The sequence below is a fragment of the Littorina saxatilis genome, linkage group LG6 (assembly GCF_037325665.1).
Source record: "Littorina saxatilis isolate snail1 linkage group LG6, US_GU_Lsax_2.0, whole genome shotgun sequence".
Classification (NCBI taxonomy): domain Eukaryota; kingdom Metazoa; phylum Mollusca; class Gastropoda; order Littorinimorpha; family Littorinidae; genus Littorina; species Littorina saxatilis.
The window spans coordinates 33,960,044-33,981,930 of record NC_090250.1 but is presented as its reverse complement, the minus strand read 5'-3'; the positions used below and the strand labels follow the sequence as shown (position 1 = coordinate 33,981,930).

Here is a 21,887-nt window from a genome sequence, read left to right as displayed (position 1 = left end):
AATTTTGAGAGCTTGTTTTTAATCCAAATAGAACATATTTATATGTTTTTGGAATCAGAAAATGATGAAGAATAAGATGAACGTAAATTTGGATCGTTTTATAAAAAAATTATTTTTTTTACAATTTTCAGATTTTTAATGACCAAAGTCATTAATTAATTTTTAAGCCACCAAACTGAAATGCAATACCGAAGTTCGGCCTTCGTCGAAGATTGGTTGGCCAAAATTTCAATCAATTTGATTGAAAAATGAGGGTGTGACAGTGCCGCCTCAACTTTTACAAAAAGCCGGATATGACGTCATCAAAGACATTTATCGAAAAAAAGAAAAAAACGTCCGGGAATATTATTCCCAGGAACTCTCCTGTCAAATTTCATAAAGATCGGTCCAGTAGTTTAGTCTAAATCGCTCTACACACACACACAGACACACACACACACACACACACACACACACACACACACACACACACACACACACACACACACACACACATACACCACGACCCTCGTCTCGATTCCCCCTCTATGTTAAAACATTTAGTCAAAACTTGACTAAATGTAAAAAGCGCAAAAAGGCAAACCAAAAAAACAAAACACTGCATATGTTATGGCCATGCATAGTTAAGGAAAAGGAAACAGAATAATGTATATGTAATTCTTGATAGTAACGAATCCTATCTTTGCTTCAGCAGAAATACCTGTGAAATTATTTTCAACCCACATAAAACTGCTTGGACAGGTTTTGTATTGAATTCTTGATGTTGCTGAGGCAATCGGTTCCTTATCCAGCACCGCTTCTGCCTGTATGATTTTACGTTTCCAAACTCAGGACAGAAAGATATCAAAGATAGAGCAAAAGCCTCTTGGGTAGAGTGCAATGACACAACCCTTGTCAAAATTGAAAACCAAATGCACTGTACTGCGCACTGACATCTGTGAACGGCTGTATTGTGTTTGCAGACAAAGGAGGCCATACAGTTTCTGCATGAGCTGGGAACAGTGCAGTACTTTGACAACGATTTCCTGAGGAGTATCGTGGTCATCAACCCCCAGTGGATCGTCAACGTCATGGCCTGTGTCGTCTCCGTCAAAAACTCGCCCATACAGGTGATGATCAGTGATTGCGCAGGCCAGTTTAGAAACCTTCCAAAAACAAGCAGGGTTGGGACTGGCTTCATCAAAAACTGCTGTTGCTGTTTGATTCATTGTTTTCATTGCTGAAATCATTTAACAAGTCAGTACATGGTCCCTAGTTGCACACGTTAATTTAATACTTCAGATTCAGCAATTTATCTCAAAGACCTATCTCTCTCCCTTTCCTCCATGCACTTCAGGGCTGGATCTAGGGGGCAGGGGGGGAGGGGGGTTCTGGGTTCTGGAAGCCACACACCCCCACCTCCCCCTCTTTCCCAGCAAATGTACCCTTTTTTTTTAAGGAGAGACCTAAAATTCCCCTTTCAAATGCTAAATTTCATCAGCAGCATCTGGGAGGCAGACCCCTGGCCAATCTCTGTACCCTTGCCTCACTTTGGAAGCCCCTCCCTTTCATACACTAGGTCCAAGGGGCCGCGGCTGCTTGGGCGGTGAAGAGTAGAGATTTTTCCGATCTCCCAGACTTGCTAGTGCCTAATTATCCCCCTTCGTGTGGACACGTAAGCACAAGACCAATGGTGCACAAAAAAGATCCTGTAATCTACGTCAGAGTTCGGTGGGTTATAGAAACACAAAAATTCCCAGAATGCTTCCCCCAAAATTGGTGTATGCTGCCTGGATGTCGGGGTAAAAATGGTCATACACTTAAAAACCCACTCGTGCAAAAACATGAGTGAACGTGGGAGTTTCATCCCATGAAGAGATTACACTGGGTCGACCCCTGCACTGCATCAAGTTTTTGTGTGTTTTTTTCCAGGAAAGCAATGGGCGGCTGTTGCACAAGTTCATACCAAAGATCTGGAATGAGTACCCCAAAGACCTGCACCAGTGGCTGCTGCAACTGACAGAAGAGTTTGACCTGACCTTCCCGTTACCCAAAGACGATGTCAACATCGTGCCATGTCTGCTGCCGCAGGAAGAACCGGCAGAAGTTCAGGTGAGCGAGCATGACTCTTGTGAAGTCTTAAGATTGAGGTAGATTTGCAGGGGGCGGGGACGTAGCCAGTTGGTCGCTATCAGCGTGGGTTCGATCCCCACGTTCGGCGAGAGATTTATTTCTCGGAGTCAACTTTGTGCAGACTCTCTTCGGTGTCCGAACACCCCCGTGTGCACACATGCGCACGAAAAAGATCCCACGTTCACAGCGAAAGTCTCAGGACTTGGAAAACACGAAGACACGCATGCATCATCTCTCGTCTCTGATTATCATGATTGTATTTCGATACTTTGACGAGACAAACCCAATGCTGGTGTGTCGAAGAAGACAGCCACAGCGGGCTTGTTCGAATCAAAGTATCACACCATATCTTCAGCGTATTACCAATACCTGTCCCAATATAGACCAGTTGGTCTAAGAGGACGTTAAACCCTAATAGTCAGTCAGATTTGCAGGTGTTGTAAACCGAACATTTGTAAAACAAGGTCTTAAAAGTGTGAGTGTGCTTGTGTTTCTGTGTTTGTGTTTGTGTTTCTGTGTGTGTGTGTGTTTCTGTGTGTGTGTGTGTGTGTGTTAAATCAGGGGTCTTAAAAGGATGGGTTAAGATTGGGGCGGGGTGTTCAACTAGCACTGGATAAGTATGAGTGCATGTATTGCTGCTTTTCCAGTCTTGCCAAACATGCTTTGCCCTGTAAATTTCTATGTGGAGTGGGTTTTTATTTGAAGCGTTGGAGAAAAATTCATTATTGTTATTGTTTCATCTCTCAGATAAGTTTGTGTGAGTCAGCCATAAACAAAGCAGATTCTTAAAAAAAAAAGTGTGGCCCTGAGGAGTTTTTGCATCATATAAGTTTGAGTGATTAAAAGCATTATTTTCTTTAAACATTAAATGATTGCTGGTTTTACCTCTGAGGGTTTGTTTTAATTTTGTGTTGTGGCCACTTGTGGTTAGAATGGTGTTGAAGACAAAAAGGCTGGTACAGTCGAAATTGTCTGGAACAACCTCCCAAGGGACCGACCAAAAATGGTCACTATAGAGACGTGGTCACTATGGAAAGGTGAATTTGTTTTTTTTTTAAACGTATCAGGATCGTTCAGGAAACAATAGAACCCCCCTTCTAAGACCTGAAAATCTGAGAAAATCAGGTCTTCTTCTTCTTCTTCTTCTTCTTCTTCTTCTTCTTCTTCTTCTTCTTCTTCTTCTTCTTCTTCTTCTTCTTCTTCTTCTTCTTCTACTGCGTTCGTGGGCTGAAACTCCCACGTACACTCGTGGTTTTTTTTGCACGAGTGGAATTTTACGTGTATGTTTTTTACCCCGCCATTTAGGCAGCCATACGCCGTTTTCGGAGGAAGCATGCTGGGTATTTTTCGTGTTTCTATAACCCACCGAACTCTGACATGGATTACAGGATCTTTTTCGTGCGCACTTGGTCTTGTGCTTGCGTGTACACACGGGGGTGTTCGGACACAGAGGAGAGTCTGCACACAAAGTTGACTCTGAGAAATAAATCTCTCGCCGAACGTTGGGACGAACTCACGCTGACAGCGGCCAACTGGATACAAATCCAGCGCGCTACCGACTGAGCTACATCCCCGCCCAAAATCAGGTCTTAAAAAGGGGGGGATCTTAAAATTGAGGTTATTTGCCAGAGCTTTTGAACAACAAAAATGAGAAAGGAAGGTCTTGAAAGGGAGGACTAAAAATAGACCTGACAGTTTCTATGCCATTTTTCAAACCTTCTTCCTTTTATCCTGAGTGAACCGTTTTGAAAGTTACCAATTGGAAATTACTGAAAACTTTTTTCTCATTTAAATTCAAGTTTTGAGTCAATAATTATTGATAATTTACCTCAGGACAAGGGAGGCAACTGTATTATTTTTGTGTTATTTGTCAGATATTTTTTAAGCATGGTTATTTTTTGTTCTGTAGATGAAATTTTTGTTTAAACCAAGAACATTCATGAGAGCCATTCTGGGGAGGTAAACAGGTCTGCAGCTGGTTTTTTGTACTATAACAAAACAAATTGGGTGTGTATAAGGGATTGTTACCTTTAATACAGTTTCTAGTCATATTGATACAGGTTGGCCTTGGAAGGGGTTGACAGGTCTGTGATGTTGTGTTGTTGTATGTGTGCTTCAGTCCCTGTGGCCATCAGTGGAGGGAAAGAATGTGCGAGAATCCAAGATGGTGTACAAGTTTGCCTACCTGCCTGCTGGCCTCTTCAACAGGGTTCAGGTATGTTTCACACTCTTTGCTGACCACAAAGTCACTGTTTTTTTCTCAAGAAAACAAATACTCGTTATACTGAGCTATGTTTCGTTGTCAGTCGGTCCTTTCAGCATGTGCTACTGCAGACATGGTTGACTTTTTCATTATTACCACTTGATCAGTTCTATTAGTCAGTGGTAGATTGATTGCAAGAGATTAGCAGTATGTGTTACTGACAGTATCTGATCCAAAACGCCTCTCCTCTGAGTTCAATATACAAAGGCGTTTTTGAAGAGTTAACAGAGTAGCAGCAGATCATACTAAACATGAGGCAAAATGACATTAACATTATGCAAAACGACATGTTTCTTTTGTGCTACATTGAATGCTTTTTCTGGTGTTAGTGGATGGAATACTTGCTTGAAACAAAATGAAAACAAGTCGCGTAAGGCGAAATTACTACATTTAGTCAAGCTGTGGAACTCACAGAATGAAACTGAACGCACTGCGTTTTTTCACAATGACCGTAGTCCGCCGCTTGTGCAAAACGGAGTGAAACTGATGAGCCTGTTTAGCGCGGTAGTGGTTTTGCTGTGCTGCATAGCACGCTTTTCTGTGCCTCTCTTCGTTTTAACTTTTTGAGCGTGTTTTTAATCCAAACATATCATATCTATATGTTTTTGGAATCAGGAACCGACAAGGAATAAGATGAAATTGTTTTTAAATCGATTTCGGAAATTTAAATTTGATCATAATTTTTATATTTTTAATTTTCAGAGATTGTTTTTAATCCAAACATAACATATTTATATGTTTTTAGAATCAGGAAATGATGTAGAATAAGATGAAAGTAAATTGGGAACCTTTTATCTAAAAAAACCCAAAATGATCACAATTTTCAGATTTTTAATGACCAAAGTCATGAATTAATTTTTAAGCCACCAAGCTGAAATGCAATACCGAAGTCCAGCTTTTGTCGAAGATTGCTTTACAAAAATTTCATCAATTTGATTGAAAAATGAGGGTGTGACAGTGCCGCCTCAACTTTTACAAAAAGCCGGATATGACGTCATTAAAGACATTTATCGAAAAAATGAAAAAAACGTCTGGGGATATCATACCCAGGAACTCTCATGTAAAATGTCATAAAGATCGGTCCAGTAGTTTACTCTGAATCGCTCTACACACACACACAGACACACACACACACACAGACACACATACACCACGACCCTCGTCTCGATTCCCCCTCTATGTTAAAACATTTAGTCAAAACTTGACTAAATGTAAAAAATGACCAGTTATGTGTCAGAACTGAAGTACTGTGCATTTAGGTGCTTCTGAAAATCAGCAATTATCTGGATTATTACGAATTTTCAGGAAAAAGTCTGCTTCTGTGTATCGGTAACCAATTGTTGCTACAATCTACATTTGTGTGTGATTTCTGGTGAAGGCCTGTACAGTAGAGCTCCCCCTTACCGACCCCCTTTTTACGACTACTCCCTTTTTACGACCGATTTTGCCACCACGGATGCATTTTACTATATAATGAACCCCCCCAGTGGGCGACTCACCTCAAAACGCGACTTACGACCAAGCTTTTTGGGATGATTTACGACTTTCGCGCACATTTGGAGCAGATGAAAACACAACATGGCGGCTCTCGCTCCTCCAACTATCGCGAGACGGAAAAAAAACGAAATCTTGCGCGCGCGAGATCCCAATACTTCCGGTTTTCCTCTGTACGCTATCTCATGTCAGTTTTCCGATGACTTGTTGACAAACGAAGATTCACGAATGAAAGAGAAAAGCTATACATTTGTATTCTTTTATGCAGGTGCGGCTCTTCCAGTTTTCAGACGGTAAATTGATCTGGAAAAAAGGCTCCATGCTGAAGAAAAATCGACACCATGCTCTCATTAAACAGATAGGGTACACATGTCTTTCTTTTATTGTTTCTCAGCTTTTGAATGTTATTGGTGACGGGGGTGGGGGGGGGATGATCAAGAGCAGAGGAAAAATGAGTGTGTTTAAAGCTTGAAGCTTGTTTATTTACAATATTTTTGGAGTATGAGACATGAAGTTTGAAGACATACATTTGCCTGCTTTGGAAATAACATGTTGATGGTAGCATAGACAAAAAGTTTCATTTGATTCGAGCATGTTGAATAATGTTGCCCATGAAACTGTAGTCATCAAGACCTTCGCAAAGACTGTTCAACAATACGCATTTCAAAATTAAAGTGTGTACTTCAACATATTTGTTTACAAGTATCACAGTGACTTGGAGGCTTTGAGATGCTGTTGCTTTTTTTCTGGTCTAAACACTATAATTTGTAGCAGTTCATCCCAGCTGTGTGTAAATTCCTATGACTCAAGGCGTACATAATGTTCCAGTGAACATGAACTGCTGGTGAAGGTGCAAGGCCCACGCCCAGAGAACATCATCTTTCTGGTTCACGAGGTGCTGGAGAGTCTGATTGAGGAGTCCTTCCATGGCGTGCACTATGACTTCTTGCTGCCTTGTCCTGACTGTGTCTCCAAGGAGGTCTGTAGACACACTACAGTCAAATCCCCCTTTTAAGACCCCCCAATTTTTAAGACTTCCTCGCCCCCCGTGGGTTAGGGGGAAGAATTTACCCGATGCTCCCCAGCATGTCGTAAGAGGCGACTAACGGATCCCGTTTCTCCTTTTACCCTTGTTAAGTGTTTCTTGTATGGAATATAGTCAATGTTTGTAAAGATTTTAGTCAAGCAGTATGTAAGAAATGTAAAGTCCTTTGTACTGGAAACTTGCATTCTCCCAGTAAGGTAATAATATATTGTACTACGTTGCAAGGCCCTGGAGCAAATTTTTGATTAGTGCTTTTGTGAACAAGAAACAATTAACAAGTGGCTCTATCCCATCTCCCCCCTTTCCCCGTCTCGATATAACCTTGAACGGTTGAAAATGACGTTAAACACCAAATAAAGAAAGAAAGAAAGACTTCCTCCCTTGTAAGACCCTGTTTTCTTCTTCTTCTGCGTTTGTGGGCTGAAACTCCCACGTACACTCGTGTTTTTTTGCACGAGTGGAATTTTACGTGTATGACCGTTTTTTACCCCGGCCGCCATTTAGGCAGCCATACAGACCCTGTTTTCTGAGACCTGTTCCGATCCTCAATTTAAGACTTCCTCCTTAAGACCCTGTTTTCTAAGACCCTGTTTTCTAAGACCCTGTTTTCTAAGACCCTGTTTTCTAAGACCCTCTGTTCCTATCCTCTGTAAAATGACCCCCATTTTAAGACTCCCTCCTTTTTAAGACCTGATTTTCTCAGATTTTGGAGGTCTTGAAGGGGGGGTTCCACTGTACACAACGCTAAAATCCCCCTTTTAAGACCTCCATCCTTAAGAGCCAGAATAACCTTGAATCATATTTACTAATTTAGAGAATGTGATTAAGACTATTGTAAAATCTTAAGGAAATCAAGCTATATTTGAAGAACAGTGCAGGAAGAAGAAACTGATACATTTTTTCACAGTGGAACCCCCTTTTAAGACCTCCCAAAATCTGAGAAAATCAGGTCTTAGCTCATTGTCTCCCAGGTACGGATATATCCGCTCAGACTGTTAGCTTCAGTCGCTTACTGTAACGTCGATCTAACGCCTGCATTCCAGCGTGTTGATACACAGTTACAACACAGTTACTACAATTCTGAGTGACCTGCAGGTCTTAGCTCATTGTCTCCCAGGTACGGATATATCCGCTCAGACTGTTAGCTTCAGTCGCTTACTGTAACGTCGATCTAACGCCTGCATTCCAGCGTGTTAATACACAGTTACAACACAGTTACTACAATTCTGAGTGACCTGCTGGTCTCGGCCAAAAAAAACTTGGTCAACATAGGTGGGGTAGAAAGTGTCAAAGAGAAGGGAACCTTAAAATGGAGAGTAAATTTACACAGGTTATGAACAGAAAGTCCGGGCGGGGATGTAGCTCAGTCGGTAGCGCGCGGGATTTGTATCCAGTTGGCCGCTGTCAGCGTGAGTTCGTCCCCACGTTCGGCGAGAGATTTATTTCTCAGAGTCAACTTTGTGTGCAGACTCTCCTCGGTGTCCGAACACCCCCGTGTGTACACGCAAGCACAAGACCAAGTGCGCACGAAAAAGATCCTGTAATCCATGTCAGAGTTCGGTGGGTTTTAGAAACACGAAAATACCCAGCATGCTTCCTCCGAAAACGGCGTATGGCTGCCTAAATGGCGGGGTAAAAAACGGTCATACACGTAAAATTCCACTCGTGCAAAAAACACGAGTGTACGTGGGAGTTTCAGCCCACGAACGCAGAAGAAGAACAGAAAGTCTGAAAACAGTACAAGGTCTTAAAAGAGAGGGAGTCTGAAATTGGGGGATCGTGAAAAGGAGGTTCCAGTCTACAACGTTTGGACCCCTCTTTCAAGCCTTTATTTTTCACATTTTCTTTTCAAAATGTTTGTGAAACTGCCACCATTATTACAACTCCCTTCCTTTTAAGACCTGATTTTCTGTTATATTTCTTATCCAGTGTGGAGAGTCGAATAGATGAGTGTTTCATGGTGTGCACTGTAACTGCTTGATCTCTTTTCTTTGCTGTTGCTTTTTGCCAGTTAAAATCGAAAAAAATAGAACAATTTTAAATAACAGACGTATGAACAAACAACAGACAATAACAAAACAATTGCCTGATTGTTATGGCGGAGTCACACCAAGACAACGCACGGCCAGCGCACTGAAAATGAATAAAAATGGAAAATAATGATCAGTGCGTCGTTGTGTGACCGCGGTTTTTTAGAAGCACATTTTTGTGCATGCTAAAAAAATCCCAACGCACACAGCGAATGACAACGAATGCGTAGCGTTGGTCTACCGCGCTCGATGAACGAGTAACGCATATTGACGCACACCCAGCGAACGACAACGCACTGGCCAAAATCGCAATTTTTCGCGATATTTTCAGTGCGCTGGCCGTGGTGTGACTCCGCCATAACCTACGTTGATGGGCACTGTTGTGGATGTGACTATTGTATTTGTTTTTGCAGGGCACCCTTGACCCGTCCCTGTTTGAAGGGTCCCTGGTGAATAAAGCCAAGTCGCACCGCGCTCCTTTCTTGCAGTGTCGCAAGTACTTCCACACCATCTCCATGGCACAGCTACAGGGTAGGTTACTGTGTTTTCTTCTTCTTCTGCGTTCATGGGCTGAAACTCCCACGTACACTTGTGTTTTCTGCACGATTTTTTTTTTAACATGTATGATCGTTTTTACCACGCCATTTAGGTAGCCATACGCTGCTTTCAGGGGAAGCATGCTAGGTATTTGAACCTTTTCTCTTTTTATTATTGGTTAATTCTCACTGCATACCAGTTTCTCTTACCTGTGTTGATGGCCCTAACAGAGGTGATGCCGGCTGACAGCGCGACAGACTTTGACGCTCACCTGCAGCACAGCATCATGTCCCTGCAGCAGCTCAACTCGGCCATGGCCAAGGACGTGGCCATTCTCTACAGCTCGTGGGACATCCCGGCCGCTGCCGAGACAGACAAGATCAACCCCGCCTGGGTCAAGGACGACCTTGAAAAAGACGGGGAGAAGGAAGGGTATTCTTGGTAAGACTGGCATTGGTGTCTCATTCTTCTCTTCTTGTCGTTCGCCTTTACACGTGTCTCATTTATTTGCACATACTGTACCATACCTTACTTATTACGGGTAGAAAGAAGGGTATACTTGGTAAAACTGACAGTGAGTGTGAAAGAGTGTTTTAAAAAAAGAAAAAAAGAAAGCAAAACGTTCCAGTGTTGACCTTAAAAGAATTCAAGTGGACAAGTCTTGCAACAAAGGAAAGAGAGCAACAAATTAAAAGGGGACACTTCGAGCTATATGGAGTGGGAAGGATGAAGCGTCAGATGGAAGTGTTGAAAAGTTATGGGTAAAAATAGTGAACAGTTAATTCAATGCGCATCTCACAGATCACGCAGTTTCTGGATACTGCGAGAAATGGAAATTCCAATGGCAAAGACGTTCAGTTAATGTGTTGTTGTAAAAACCTCACCAAACTGTGCAAACCTGTTTACAGCCATCTTTTATTTTACTGACAGCTGGTTTCCAGAGGACGTAGAAAGCACAAGTGTGGAGGACATGATGATGTCTCTCAAGAACTGTAAGGTGAGTACACACACAGGCATTTCTGCTTACACACATGGCTATGAACACACACACACACACACATCAATCAATCAATATGAGGCTTATATCGCACGTATTCCGTGGGTACAGTTCAAAGCGCAGGGATTTATTTTTATTTTTTAATTTTTTTATTTTATGCAATTTATATCGCGCACATATTCAAGGCACAGGGATTTACACATGCTTGCACATACGCATGCACGCCCGTCTGCCTGCACGCATGCACACACACACACACATGCACGCACACATGCACACACACACACACACGCACACAGAACTAGTACCACACAGGGAGACCCTGTAAACTAAGAAAGGAATCAAATTTGAATGGGCCCTGCATAGCCTAATAGTTTGAAGGGACATTAAAAACCAACAACGAACCAACCAACACACACACTGCATATCCTTCTTGAAAATGAAAGGGGACAAAATCATCATATGAGCATCCAGTTTGTGACTGTTAATTGAAGAGCAAGTTAAGCAACAACAACAAAAGACTGTGGAACTGAAGTGCAAAAAGAAAGACATTTGAAATAAGAGAAGTGTTCTTGACTGTTCATTGAAGAGCAAGTTAAACAAAGAAAGAAGACCGTGGAACAGAAAAAGGAAATAAAATTGAAATAAGAGAAGTGTTCTTGACTGTTCATTGAACAGCATGTTAAACAAAGACAGAAGACGGTGGAACACAAAAGGAAAGACATTTGAAATACAATGCAACCCCCCTTTTAAGACCTCAAAGAATCTGAGAAAATCGAAAATTTTAAAAGTAAATTTTGATTTGATTAATATACTTACCCGACTCACATCTAGCATTAACCTCTGGTTTAAGTGCCGGGACGCTGAACTACGCTTCACCCCTTAAGGGGAAGTAACCCTAAAAAAGAACAGCCTAGACCCCGTAAACTGGGTCACAGGTCAAGGCCATACCGTCACGTGACTGAGCACGCGAGACCGCCGCCGCCATATTGGAATACTTCACTCGAAACGAAGCGAAACATTCATTTTTAGGGTAAATTAGAGCGGGGTAGGCGGGAGGGTATTAACGATGTGAGTCGGGTAAGTATATTAATCAAATCAAAATTTACTTTTAAAATTTTCGATTAAATTACATATCTTATCCCGACTCACATCTAGCAGATTGCTAATGTAGGTGGTGGGAAAGAAACTCACTCTACAAGTTGGAGAGAACCTGCCCTGCGGCTACCAAAGCCGGAAAGGTGTTGGTCCCATCCTGACGAGTAAACAGATTCTCAGTGAAACTCACTTATTTCTAGTAAGAAACCGGCCTGCTTCAACCATGACTGGTAAGCAACCACTACCATCCCAGCGGGTATTAGAAAACCCGCCAAAAGTAATAAAGAAAGACGTCCTAAAAAACGTCCAAAACACCTATGTGAGGCCGATCGAGATTTGCCTGGTCGCAGAACCGCTGAATAAAAGAGCCCAAGCTCAGGCCCCATGAGTTCTAGGCGAACTCAGAGGAAGGACAGAACGTTCCCCCCCCCCATTGACTGCCACACTCATAAGCTTGTTTAATGAGTGTGAAAGCCCATCTAGCCAGTGCTTCCTTGCACAAATTTGACTCTATCCGTCCAAAACGAAAGAACCAAAGAACTGGTCTGGCACTCCAAAATGAGCCATGCAAGAATGAGTCTGTCCAAAATACCCAATATCTTTCGTGAGACCCAAAAAGTACGTAAACAAAAGACAAAAGGCTTGAAGACAGGGCCCTTTTCACGCTGGGCGTAAAAAGAGAAATGACTTGTCTAGTTCTGAACGATGTTTCTCCAGACTAATGAAACATCGTCTTCCGCCAACAACAAAAGTTCGTGGAACATCTTAGCATCCTCGTGAACTTTTTTTTGTTTTTGTTTTTTTTGTTGTTGTTGGTCGCAACCACCCATAGATTGCTAATGATAGTAAAAAACCACCAGATAAGGTCAAATTAGATAAATAACCCTTTCACATAAAGTCTGTTGAGACCTGAGTGAAACAGCCGAGTGAAAAACCTTAAGATTCGCTGCAACAATGCCAGACATCTGGATGACTTGTTTTACAAGTACAGCGTAACAGACAGATACAGAGATTCGTGAGTTACGTCTTCCAGAAGCCGAAAAGAGCGCCAACCTCACTGACCTGTCTTGATCGTAGCTGACGAAAAGAGTGAACAATCTCTTGCAATCAGCAAGACCAGGAAGACAGTCCTAACTCAAAAGAGAGCTGTGAAAGTTCGGAAGACAACAAGACATGTCTTCCGATGCGAGCGAGTAAAACAAAACGAACCTGTGCGTCTCCCGCCTGAATAGAACAAAGAGTTCCAAATGACCACAAGTGAAACACCCTCCGAGGAGTGAAGCACTAAAGGATTATGGCTTGAGTAAACCACAGCACCATAGTCCCATGAGGTAGACGCTAATGTTCGTAATGAACCAGAGACAAACACTTGTCCCTTGTTCAATGAAAAGATGCAAGACAAAAAACCATCTGACAAACTAGACTCTTTACAAAGAAGAGTCGAAAGAACGTCTTAAAACCGTAAACAAAGGAAATAATTTGTAGACCGGCGAGACTGCAACCTCTCATCAAAAAATGAACCGAGATTGCTCATCAACAAACCAATGCGGCTTAAGCAAAAGCGGCAAAAGTCTTAACTTAATTCTCACTAGCAAGTAGCTATGAAAATTAAATCGACAAGGAAGGGAGCAAGCGTCAAAGTGGGCGCTTGCTGTTGTGCCGAACACAGAACGATCAGTACGTAATGCTGTCCGCTCAAAACTGAATAGGACGAACCCTGTAGGCTACCGTCAAAACATAATGTGAAAGTATGTGAGACCTCGGGAAGGCGTGAAGCCCCCCAGGCCTAGGAGATAGACGTCAGCTCAAGAAAGACGTGACCGATCTCCTCCCGATAAACGGGTGATACCTGAGTACAAGATATCAAGCCCTCATTAGCGAGGAAAAAACCCTCAAGATAGAGCATAAGTGTCCCTGAAGTTCCTAAACTATAAGGGACAAACACCTCCAAAGAACCAAGCTGTGAATCCAGCTTGATCCAAACGATTAGCCAAAAGTAGGCTACTACTGGTGCATGACCTGCTTTGAGTGTCTACCCAAGCAAGACCGAGTGTATGACGCAGTCCTGCTTCCTGCGTTAAGAGTCCAAGTCTAAGAAAGACAAGGACTCATAACCCTCATGGGTTGTGACAGAAAAAGCCAAAGAAAGACCATGGCTATGAACTGGACTGTCAATACCCGTCGAGTAAGTTAAACAAGAGTGCCAAAACCGGCAGTCCTGTTGCCCACAAACTGAATTTAAATCTTCTTGCCAAAACAGAAGAAGTTAAAAGAAAGTCCGAACGACCTCCTAAAGAGGCCAAAAAAGAGTGCATTCAAAGGCCGACAGCTGTCGTGAATGACCGTCTATCTACTCAAACAAAGTCTGTCATCCGCTTTCTACCTAAGTAGAATGCTGATCAGACTCGTAGTAATCCAAAAAAGTTTCGTGATAAAAAGAGGTCTGTGTGCTCAGCGAAACAGAAAACGATAAGTCCAACTGACCACAAGTTATCCTCTCCAGTCCATGCATGAGCAGATGGAGATAGTACGAGGAAGCCGCGATTCTGGTTGAACGTCAGCAACCGAACGTGCGGGAAACACAAAGGCCGAAGCCTGGAGTGGCATGAACGAAATGGCTGAAAGCCGCAGTGCCCGTAGGTCAGTCTGCTTGTAGGCAAATGACTACGTAACAAAGCCAAAAAACAGAAATCAAAGCAACTACTGGTCGGCATACCGAAAACCAGGAAGCCAACCTGTCAAAAGATTCAAAAGACGAAGTGTCTTCAAGAAAAAAAAACTGGAATTAATTTTGCTGCCAAAACGAGAGTAACCCTGAGTTTGGCCGAAAAACCAGAACTAGTCTGTTCATCGATGAAAGACCAAAGGTCAGACGCGGGGACCGACGCAAGCTGTATAAAAGATGCCATCACGTACAAAACCTTATCATCCGAGACAGGCGAAGCTGAACAGGAAGTAAGATACAAGGCATCACTACCCCCAACGACCTAGAACCCCAAAGGGTTGACGTCGTAAGTTGCGGACAGGAAGTAGCCGAAAAACTCCAGAGCAGAAGTACCCGCAACACCGTGGTGGTGCGAACTGATGCTAATGCGTACGATCCTTCACTCGCCCAAACAGCCGAAGCGAAATCGGAAGTGAGAGACCTCGTGTAAACACGGCGTGGGAGAAACGGCGTGCCGGGACAGACGTCTGCTCAGTGTTGATCTTAGCTAAGGTCGAAACGTCTTTAACACTTGCGTCATTCCGGAACTCAAACGGATCTAGGGAAGACCTAATAGAACGAGAGAGTGTCCAAAGGAGTGTCTCAGAGAGAGAGGCAAGATCAAGAGGGTACCTGCCTGTCTCTTCCAAACCAATAAGAGAACCTTCTGTGTAGACACAAGGTCTGTCTTGACGGTAACCGTCCTCCCTAAGAGTGGACAGCTACGGCGTGACCGGAAGGGCTGCACTCAGTAGGGCAAAAGTGTCAATAAGGTTCTGAGGCCGACGGCTGAGTGAAAACCTGCGCGCAAGGGCAGATACACTAGCCTGTGGAAGTCGGACAGTGGCAAGCCAAGGCTTAGCAGCGACTGGAGCCTGACCATGAGCAGAGAGGAGAGGCACCGTGCCGACAGTCAGGGAGCTCGCCGTGCCTGGAAAGCTTGCTAAAATATTAGAGAGCTCATAAGCAACTAAAGAAGACTCAGAGAACTGAAAACCTTCAGCTGCTGTTGGTGCTGGGCGGAAGTCACCCACCGCTGATGGTGGGGGTAAGACAAGTCCAGCCTATGAAACAACGCCGTCAGAAACATATTGTAAGCGACCTGTGCTGCAATAGCTAAGGTTGGCTTCAGCTTTGACGGTAATTGGAACTCAACGTCGTCATCATAGAATGAGAGATGATCGTCGAGCTCCGACTCCACTTCCGTATGAGTCGAAAAGTCCGCGTGACTCGCCGAGTCTTGGACATGATCAACCGGAAGCGAGGCTGACTGCAAACCGGAAGTAGAACTTCGGTGCAGAGCCTGCATGGAGCCAAACTTCCTGCCCAGGCGGAAGTGGTGACGCAAGTACACCGACGGGGGAAGTCATAGACAGCCCGTGTGCACCTTGGTCTCCAGATCAATGTAACATCGATTGCATTCCCGCGTCAACATCCCGTGAGCTCCGCTTCGTATGAGTCGTATGCCCCGGGTATGTCGAACTTTCACTCCCTGACCTATGAGGCGGGGGAGCTACTAGTTGCGGTCTATGCGGAACGCTTTCGCCAAAGAGCCTGGCTACCGGCGAACCCATGTAACATCGATTGCATTCCCGCGTCAACACCCCATGAGCTCCGCTTCGTGTGAGTCGTTTGCCCCAGGTATGTCGGAACTTTCACTCCCTGACCTATGAGGCGGGGGAGCTACTAGTTGCGGTCTATGCGGAACGCTTTCGCCAAAGAGCCTGGCTACCGGCGAACCCAACGTACCTGAGGAGAGTGCCTGCTGTGCAGAAGCAACAGTGTCCCGAGGGACCATCTCTCCGAAGCTGGCGTGCGCCAGTTATCCCGCCCGCAAGTCCGCTGACGTGACTGTGGCCGAAGGAGGCAACCGGATGCGGGAAAGTGAAGAAACATCGCCAACACCCTTGGGCAGCGAACGCAACTCATCTCGCGTAGCCTGTAGATCGGCGGCAAGTTGCTGCTGTTGAGAAAACATGGTATACATATGCGAGGAGAAAGAAGAGAAAAGGGAAGAGAAATCTTGCTTATCACTCTTCTTAGGCTTAGCCGAACGAGCCCTACTCCTGTTATAGATTCTTTTAGAACAGGCATGGTAGGGCTTGCTGGTACAACAATATCAACCGAAAGCGAAAAATTAGACACCGGTTTTACAAGAGTAACCGTTGTCCCTTTGGGTTTATCTTTATCTGACTACTAGCAGGGGAAGAATCAGCAACTAACTGTCGAGTATTAGGCTTTTCTTCTCTTTGTCCGCCATGTTGAAAACAACTCACAGAGAGTAGAACAACAACAACAAAGTTGACGGACACAAGGCAAAAATTCAAGTAAAACAAACAAAGAACGATCTCACCAATACAGCCGTAGAAGCAGAGACCGTGAAGAATAACCGGGGTGAAGATAAACTGCCAACCAGGCAGCAGGCTGAAAGCCAAAATGCGTAGCTCGAGAGAACAACGTCCTAGCGCTAGGACCGCTGAGGAAAGAGTGAAGTATTCCAATATGGCGGCGGCGGTCTCGCGTGCTCAGTCACGTGACGGTATGGCCTTGACCTGTGACCCAGTTTACGGGGTCTAGGCTGTTCTTTTTTAGGGTTACTTCCCCTTAAGGGGTGAAGCGTAGTTCAGCGTCCCGGCACTTAAACCAGAGGTTAATGCTAGATGTGAGTCGGGATAAGATATGTAATTTAATCAGGTCTTAAAAAGGAGGCAGTCTTAAATTGGAGGTAAATTTACACAGGTTATGAAGAGAGCATCTGAACAAGCAAGGTCTTAAAAATAACAACCTCATTGAAGGGTCTTTAAAGGGGGTTCGACTATAATAGAAGTTATTGTCCACAGCTGGTGGTGGCGCTGGTGTCAGACAACTTTGAGCGCGACAAGAAGAGCAATGACATGCTGATGTACACCATGGACACGCTCAACAAAGACTACATCATCGTCGTCATCAGGCCCAGCCTCAACTGGATCAACACCAACCTCGGCATGCGCATCGGCAAAGACGAGGTGGGTAAACACTTGGGGTTGAGTTTTCCCTCTTCTTTTTTACTTGCTGTGTTTGGCAAATGCCAGCAAGAATCGCTTGCACATCTGCAAAGATGAGGTGAGTGCATGTTCAGGGTTGAATTTTCCTCTTCTTTTTAACTTGCCCTTTTTGACAAATTTGCCAACAAGAGCTGCTTGCACATCTGCAAAGATGAGGTGAGTGCACACTTGGGGTTGAATTTTCTCTCGTATTTTTTTTCCTGCCCTGTTTGGCAAATGCCAGCAAGAGCCGCTTGTCCAATCTCAACTTGCATTTGTCCAGACATAGCTATTCATACACACTCACAAGCGCACACAACTTGGGCAGCTTGTCAATGTTTGTAGTTGTCTGAAAACTGAATTTACCTGTCCTGGACAATTGGCCAACCAGGTTGTTTTTTTAACCCTGACAAGGCACCAATTGTGCTGGGAGGGGGGGGGGGGTAAGAGGGTAGAGACACAAGAGAGAAAAGAGGTCTCTTGTAGATATGGGAAATGACTTACATGACCAAACACCAAAAAACACAAAGGGAAACAAAAAGCAAAAGCAGCACGGAACGAAAAAGGTATGAAAAGAAGATGGAGGGGGGACGAAAAAGTAAGAGTTGATGAACAGTTTGTGTATTGTTCTTTTCATACCAGGTGATGGTGATGATCAAGACAAAAGACCGCTACAAGTTGAAGGTTCAGGATGATCTGTTGGGACGAGTCAGATCCAAGATCAGAGGAATCCAGAGCAATGTAAGTTGTCACTTGTAGAACGTACATTGCTGGTGGTTATAGATATCAGATGGAGATATACTGCTATTTTACTGACGGTGTAATATTTTACTGGGTGTGAGTCAGAACCAAGATCAGGGGAATCCAGAACAATGTAAGTTGTCACTTGTGGTACATTGCTGGTGCCTATGAATATCAGATGAAGATGTTATGCTATTTTACTGACGGTGTAATATTTTACTAGGTAGACGGAATACTTGAAATGGAGTTGACAATTGCTATGTTGACAGCCATATGCTCTGCATTTCAGCAGGTAAACAATGCATATTTACAAGTCACTGGCTTAACCCTTTAGCTAACTGAAGTATTACAGTCTTCACTAAAATACAAAATGAACAAAAACAAATACTGTCTCCAGACAAGAGCTCTAGATCGCTCTTTGCATCGTAACCAGTTGATTGCATCCCCTGGATTCCCTTTAGATGTTTGCTTGTTGTTTCGGCTTTCCTGTTATGATTTTGTTAATCTGATTTTTTTCATTGGTGTTTTTCTGGAAGTCAAGGGGTTAACGAGCTTCGCTTTTTCTAGGTCCGCATTTGTCTTCAGATTATTCTACAACAGGCATGTACCTGTGAGTTCCTGCCATTGTGGCTGAAACTTTTTGTGAAAACAGAGCGTTGGCTGTGTTTGCAGGCCTCCAAGCCTCCTGTGTGCTTCCTGTCGTATTCATGGACCAACTCGCGTGATGCCCAGTCCAAGGGGTCCATGTGTCCGCCAGAAGCCCTGGGGTATGGTGACCCTCGCGAGATCAAGCGATTCCTGGAGTCCCACGGAATCACTTGCTGGTTGGATACTGAGCAGATGGCCACTGTAAGTGTTTTGCTTGCTTGATGGCTGTTTGTGTGCATGTGTGCATGTGTGTGTGTGTGTGTGTGTGTGTGTGCGTACTTAAGTTCGTGTGTATGTGAGTGTGTGGGTGTTGTATTTGTGTGAATGTGTGTTGTGTGTGTGTGTGTTTGTGTTTGTGCATGAGTAAATCGATATTCTGATACAGAATTTGAACTTGGTGGAGAACGCTTTGTATTTTTGCAGGGAGCAGGCTTGTTCCAGAACATCACTCAAGGAATGCGACAGGCTAGAGTAATGGTTGCCTGCGTTTCTGATGAGGTAAAGTTGTCTGCTTCAGAAATAGAGAGATAACAAGTAGTTGATCAGGTTTTGTCAGGATGTTGGGAAATAGCTCTGTCAGGTTTCTATGGGTTGTGAAAGAGTCAATACCCTTCGAAACATACTTTACACGTGGACAATGACCACATGTGGAGACACACCCTTCGCTCGTGATTGGCCTATATGATGTCACACGTTAAAGCGTGCATCAACATTTTCAAGACCGGCACGGTTGGCCTAGTGGTAAGGCGTCCGCCCCGTGATCGGGAGGTCGTGGGATCGAACCCCGGCCGGGGTCATACCTAAGACTTTAAAATTGGCAATCTAGTGGCTGCTCCGCCTGGCGTCTGGCATTATGGGGTTAGTGCTAGGACTGGTTGGTCCGGTGTCAGAATAATGTGACTGGGTGAGACACGAAGCCTGTGCTGCAACTTCTGTCTTGTGTGTGGCGCACGTTATATGTCAAAGCAGCACCGCCCTGATATGGCCCTTCGTGGTCGGCTGGGCGTTAAGCAAACAAACAAAGAAACAAACAAAAAAAACATTTTCAAGAGTATTCACTCTTTCGCAAGACATGCAAACCTGACAGAGTATTTTTGGAATTCGTCCATATGATCAATGTTTAGTACATGTAGTGTGTTTTTTTTCTTCTGAGCTGGCTTGTCTTGACGGTTGATTTGGGGACGTTGCCTCAGTCATACTTGTGCCTTGTCGTTGAGAATTGATTTAACTTTTTTTTTATAGGGTTCTTGGTTGCATTAAACAGTATTTTGATATTTCATTTGCGTGCATGTTTGTTTGCTTATGTGGTTTTTCTTACCTGAGTTATTAGGGTGTGTGTATGTTTTTTGTTTGGTTTTGTTTGGGGTATCTCGGAAGAAAAAATTGCTTGTTTGTTGTCTTTGATATTGTCTCACTATTCCACCCTTAATCTGCCCGCAGTATGTGAAGTCAGACAACTGCATGATGGAGTTGAGGTTTGGCGTGCTGACACTCAACCTACCCCTTGTCATCTGTGTGGTGGGCACGGGGAGAGCGTGGAAACAGTCAGAGGTGAGAAGAAACACACCTTATTCTTGGGGGGTGGAGGGGGGGGGCTACTTTTTGATCGTAATAATAGTATTGATTAAAGAAACAACTTGGAAAACAAAATAGGTTAATGAATGAAATTTTTGACAAAAAAACCAAGATAAGGTTAATAAAAGGAATGGTTGATAATACAATTTTGTGAATTGTTTGTATTGTATTTTATTAAATCTTCTATTCATTACAAAATCTTGGGCCTCTGAACCTATATTGGAGACATTAATTGGTGATGCGCTGGTAAAAAGTTTTCCTATATGGAACAGAGTGAAACATACACACCCATTCAGCGGGAGGGGGTTGTAAAGACTTCATTTTCAAAATATGACAGATTATTATGTCTCCTCCCAGCTGTGGGGCAGCACCCAGGACCTCGAAATGACAGCCCACTTCGTCAACATCACCCGCCAAAGAATTTAGACACAGCCATCGTCGAACGCTGAAGAAGAAGAAGTCTCATCCTAAGTTTTGAAAACATGTTTGCATTGTTGTGTCAGGTTGGGATTCTGATGCACCGCTCCAAGGCGTCCAAAGTCTACTTCCAGCAGGAGAACCCCACAGCTTTGGACGCGCTCCTGGAGCACATCAAACAGCGAATGCCCCTCGGTGACACCAACAAAATCCAAGAAGAGGCCGTCAAGCAGCAGATGAAGGAACTCAAGCAGAAGGAGAGCAAACAGGACAAGACATTATTTAATGTGAGCACTGCGTGGTTTTGAAAGTGTGGCATTTGTAGGTTGAGAGAGAGAGAGAGAGAGAGAGAGAGAGAGAGAGAGAGACAGAGAGAGAGGGAGAGAGAGAGAGAGAGAGAGAGAGAGAGAGAGAGAGAGAGAGAGAGAGAGAGAGAGAATGTGGCAATGAGAGAGAGAGAGAGAGGGAGAGACAGGGAATGTGGCAATTGGAGAGAGAGAGAGAGGTTGGGGGATGGGCATATGTAGGTTTAGAGAGAGAGAGAGGTTGGGGGATGGGCATTTGTAGGTTTAGAGAGAGGTTGGGGGTGGGCATATGTAGGTTTAGAGAGAGGTTGGGGGATGGGCATTTGTAGGTTTAGAGAGAGGTTGGGGGATGGGCATATGTAGGTTTAGAGAGAGGTTGGGGGATGGGCATATGTAGGTTTAGAGAGAGGTTAGGGGATGGGCATTAGTAGGTTTAGAGAGAGGTTGGGGGATGAGCATTTGTAGGTTTAGATAGAGAGAGGTTGGGAGATGGGCATATGTAGGTTTAGAGAGAGGTTGGTGGATGGGCATTTGTAGGTTTAGAGAGAGGTTGGGGGATGAGCATTTGTAGGTTTAGAGAGAGAGAGAGAGAGGTTGGAGGATGGGCATTTGTAGGTTTAGAGATAGAGAGAGGTTGGGGGATGGGAATATATAGGTTTAGAGAGAGAGAGAGAGGTTGGGGGATGGGCATATATAGGTTTAGAGGGAGATAGAGGGGGGTTGGGGGGAGGGGGTGGCATTTTGGTTTATAAAGAGGGGAGGGAAACTGTGGCAGTTGTAAGTTTAGAGAGATCGAGGGGAGGGAAACTGTGGCATTTGCAAGTTTAGAGTCCAAGGGGAGAGGGGCCTTAATCTAGAAAAGCTAAGATCATATACACACAAAAGAGATCTTGAAATC

The 21,887-nt window shown here is 44.0% G+C and overlaps 1 protein-coding gene across 1 annotated transcript in view; it reads left to right on the top strand.

Moving 5' to 3' along the window:
* Positions 1-21,887, top strand: part of LOC138967991 (uncharacterized) — a 137,391-nt gene that overhangs the window by 95,278 nt on the left and 20,226 nt on the right. The window contains exons 59-72 of the mRNA XM_070340552.1: positions 963-1,109; positions 1,912-2,091; positions 4,232-4,327; positions 6,138-6,232; positions 6,698-6,848; positions 9,358-9,475; positions 9,712-9,922; positions 10,412-10,478; positions 17,121-17,285; positions 17,946-18,044; positions 18,717-18,893; positions 19,116-19,190; positions 20,133-20,243; positions 20,771-20,971. Of these exons, the coding sequence (XP_070196653.1) occupies positions 963-1,109; positions 1,912-2,091; positions 4,232-4,327; positions 6,138-6,232; positions 6,698-6,848; positions 9,358-9,475; positions 9,712-9,922; positions 10,412-10,478; positions 17,121-17,285; positions 17,946-18,044; positions 18,717-18,893; positions 19,116-19,190; positions 20,133-20,243; positions 20,771-20,971 (1,893 nt within the window). The remainder of the gene's footprint in view (positions 1-962; positions 1,110-1,911; positions 2,092-4,231; positions 4,328-6,137; positions 6,233-6,697; positions 6,849-9,357; positions 9,476-9,711; positions 9,923-10,411; positions 10,479-17,120; positions 17,286-17,945; positions 18,045-18,716; positions 18,894-19,115; positions 19,191-20,132; positions 20,244-20,770; positions 20,972-21,887) is intronic.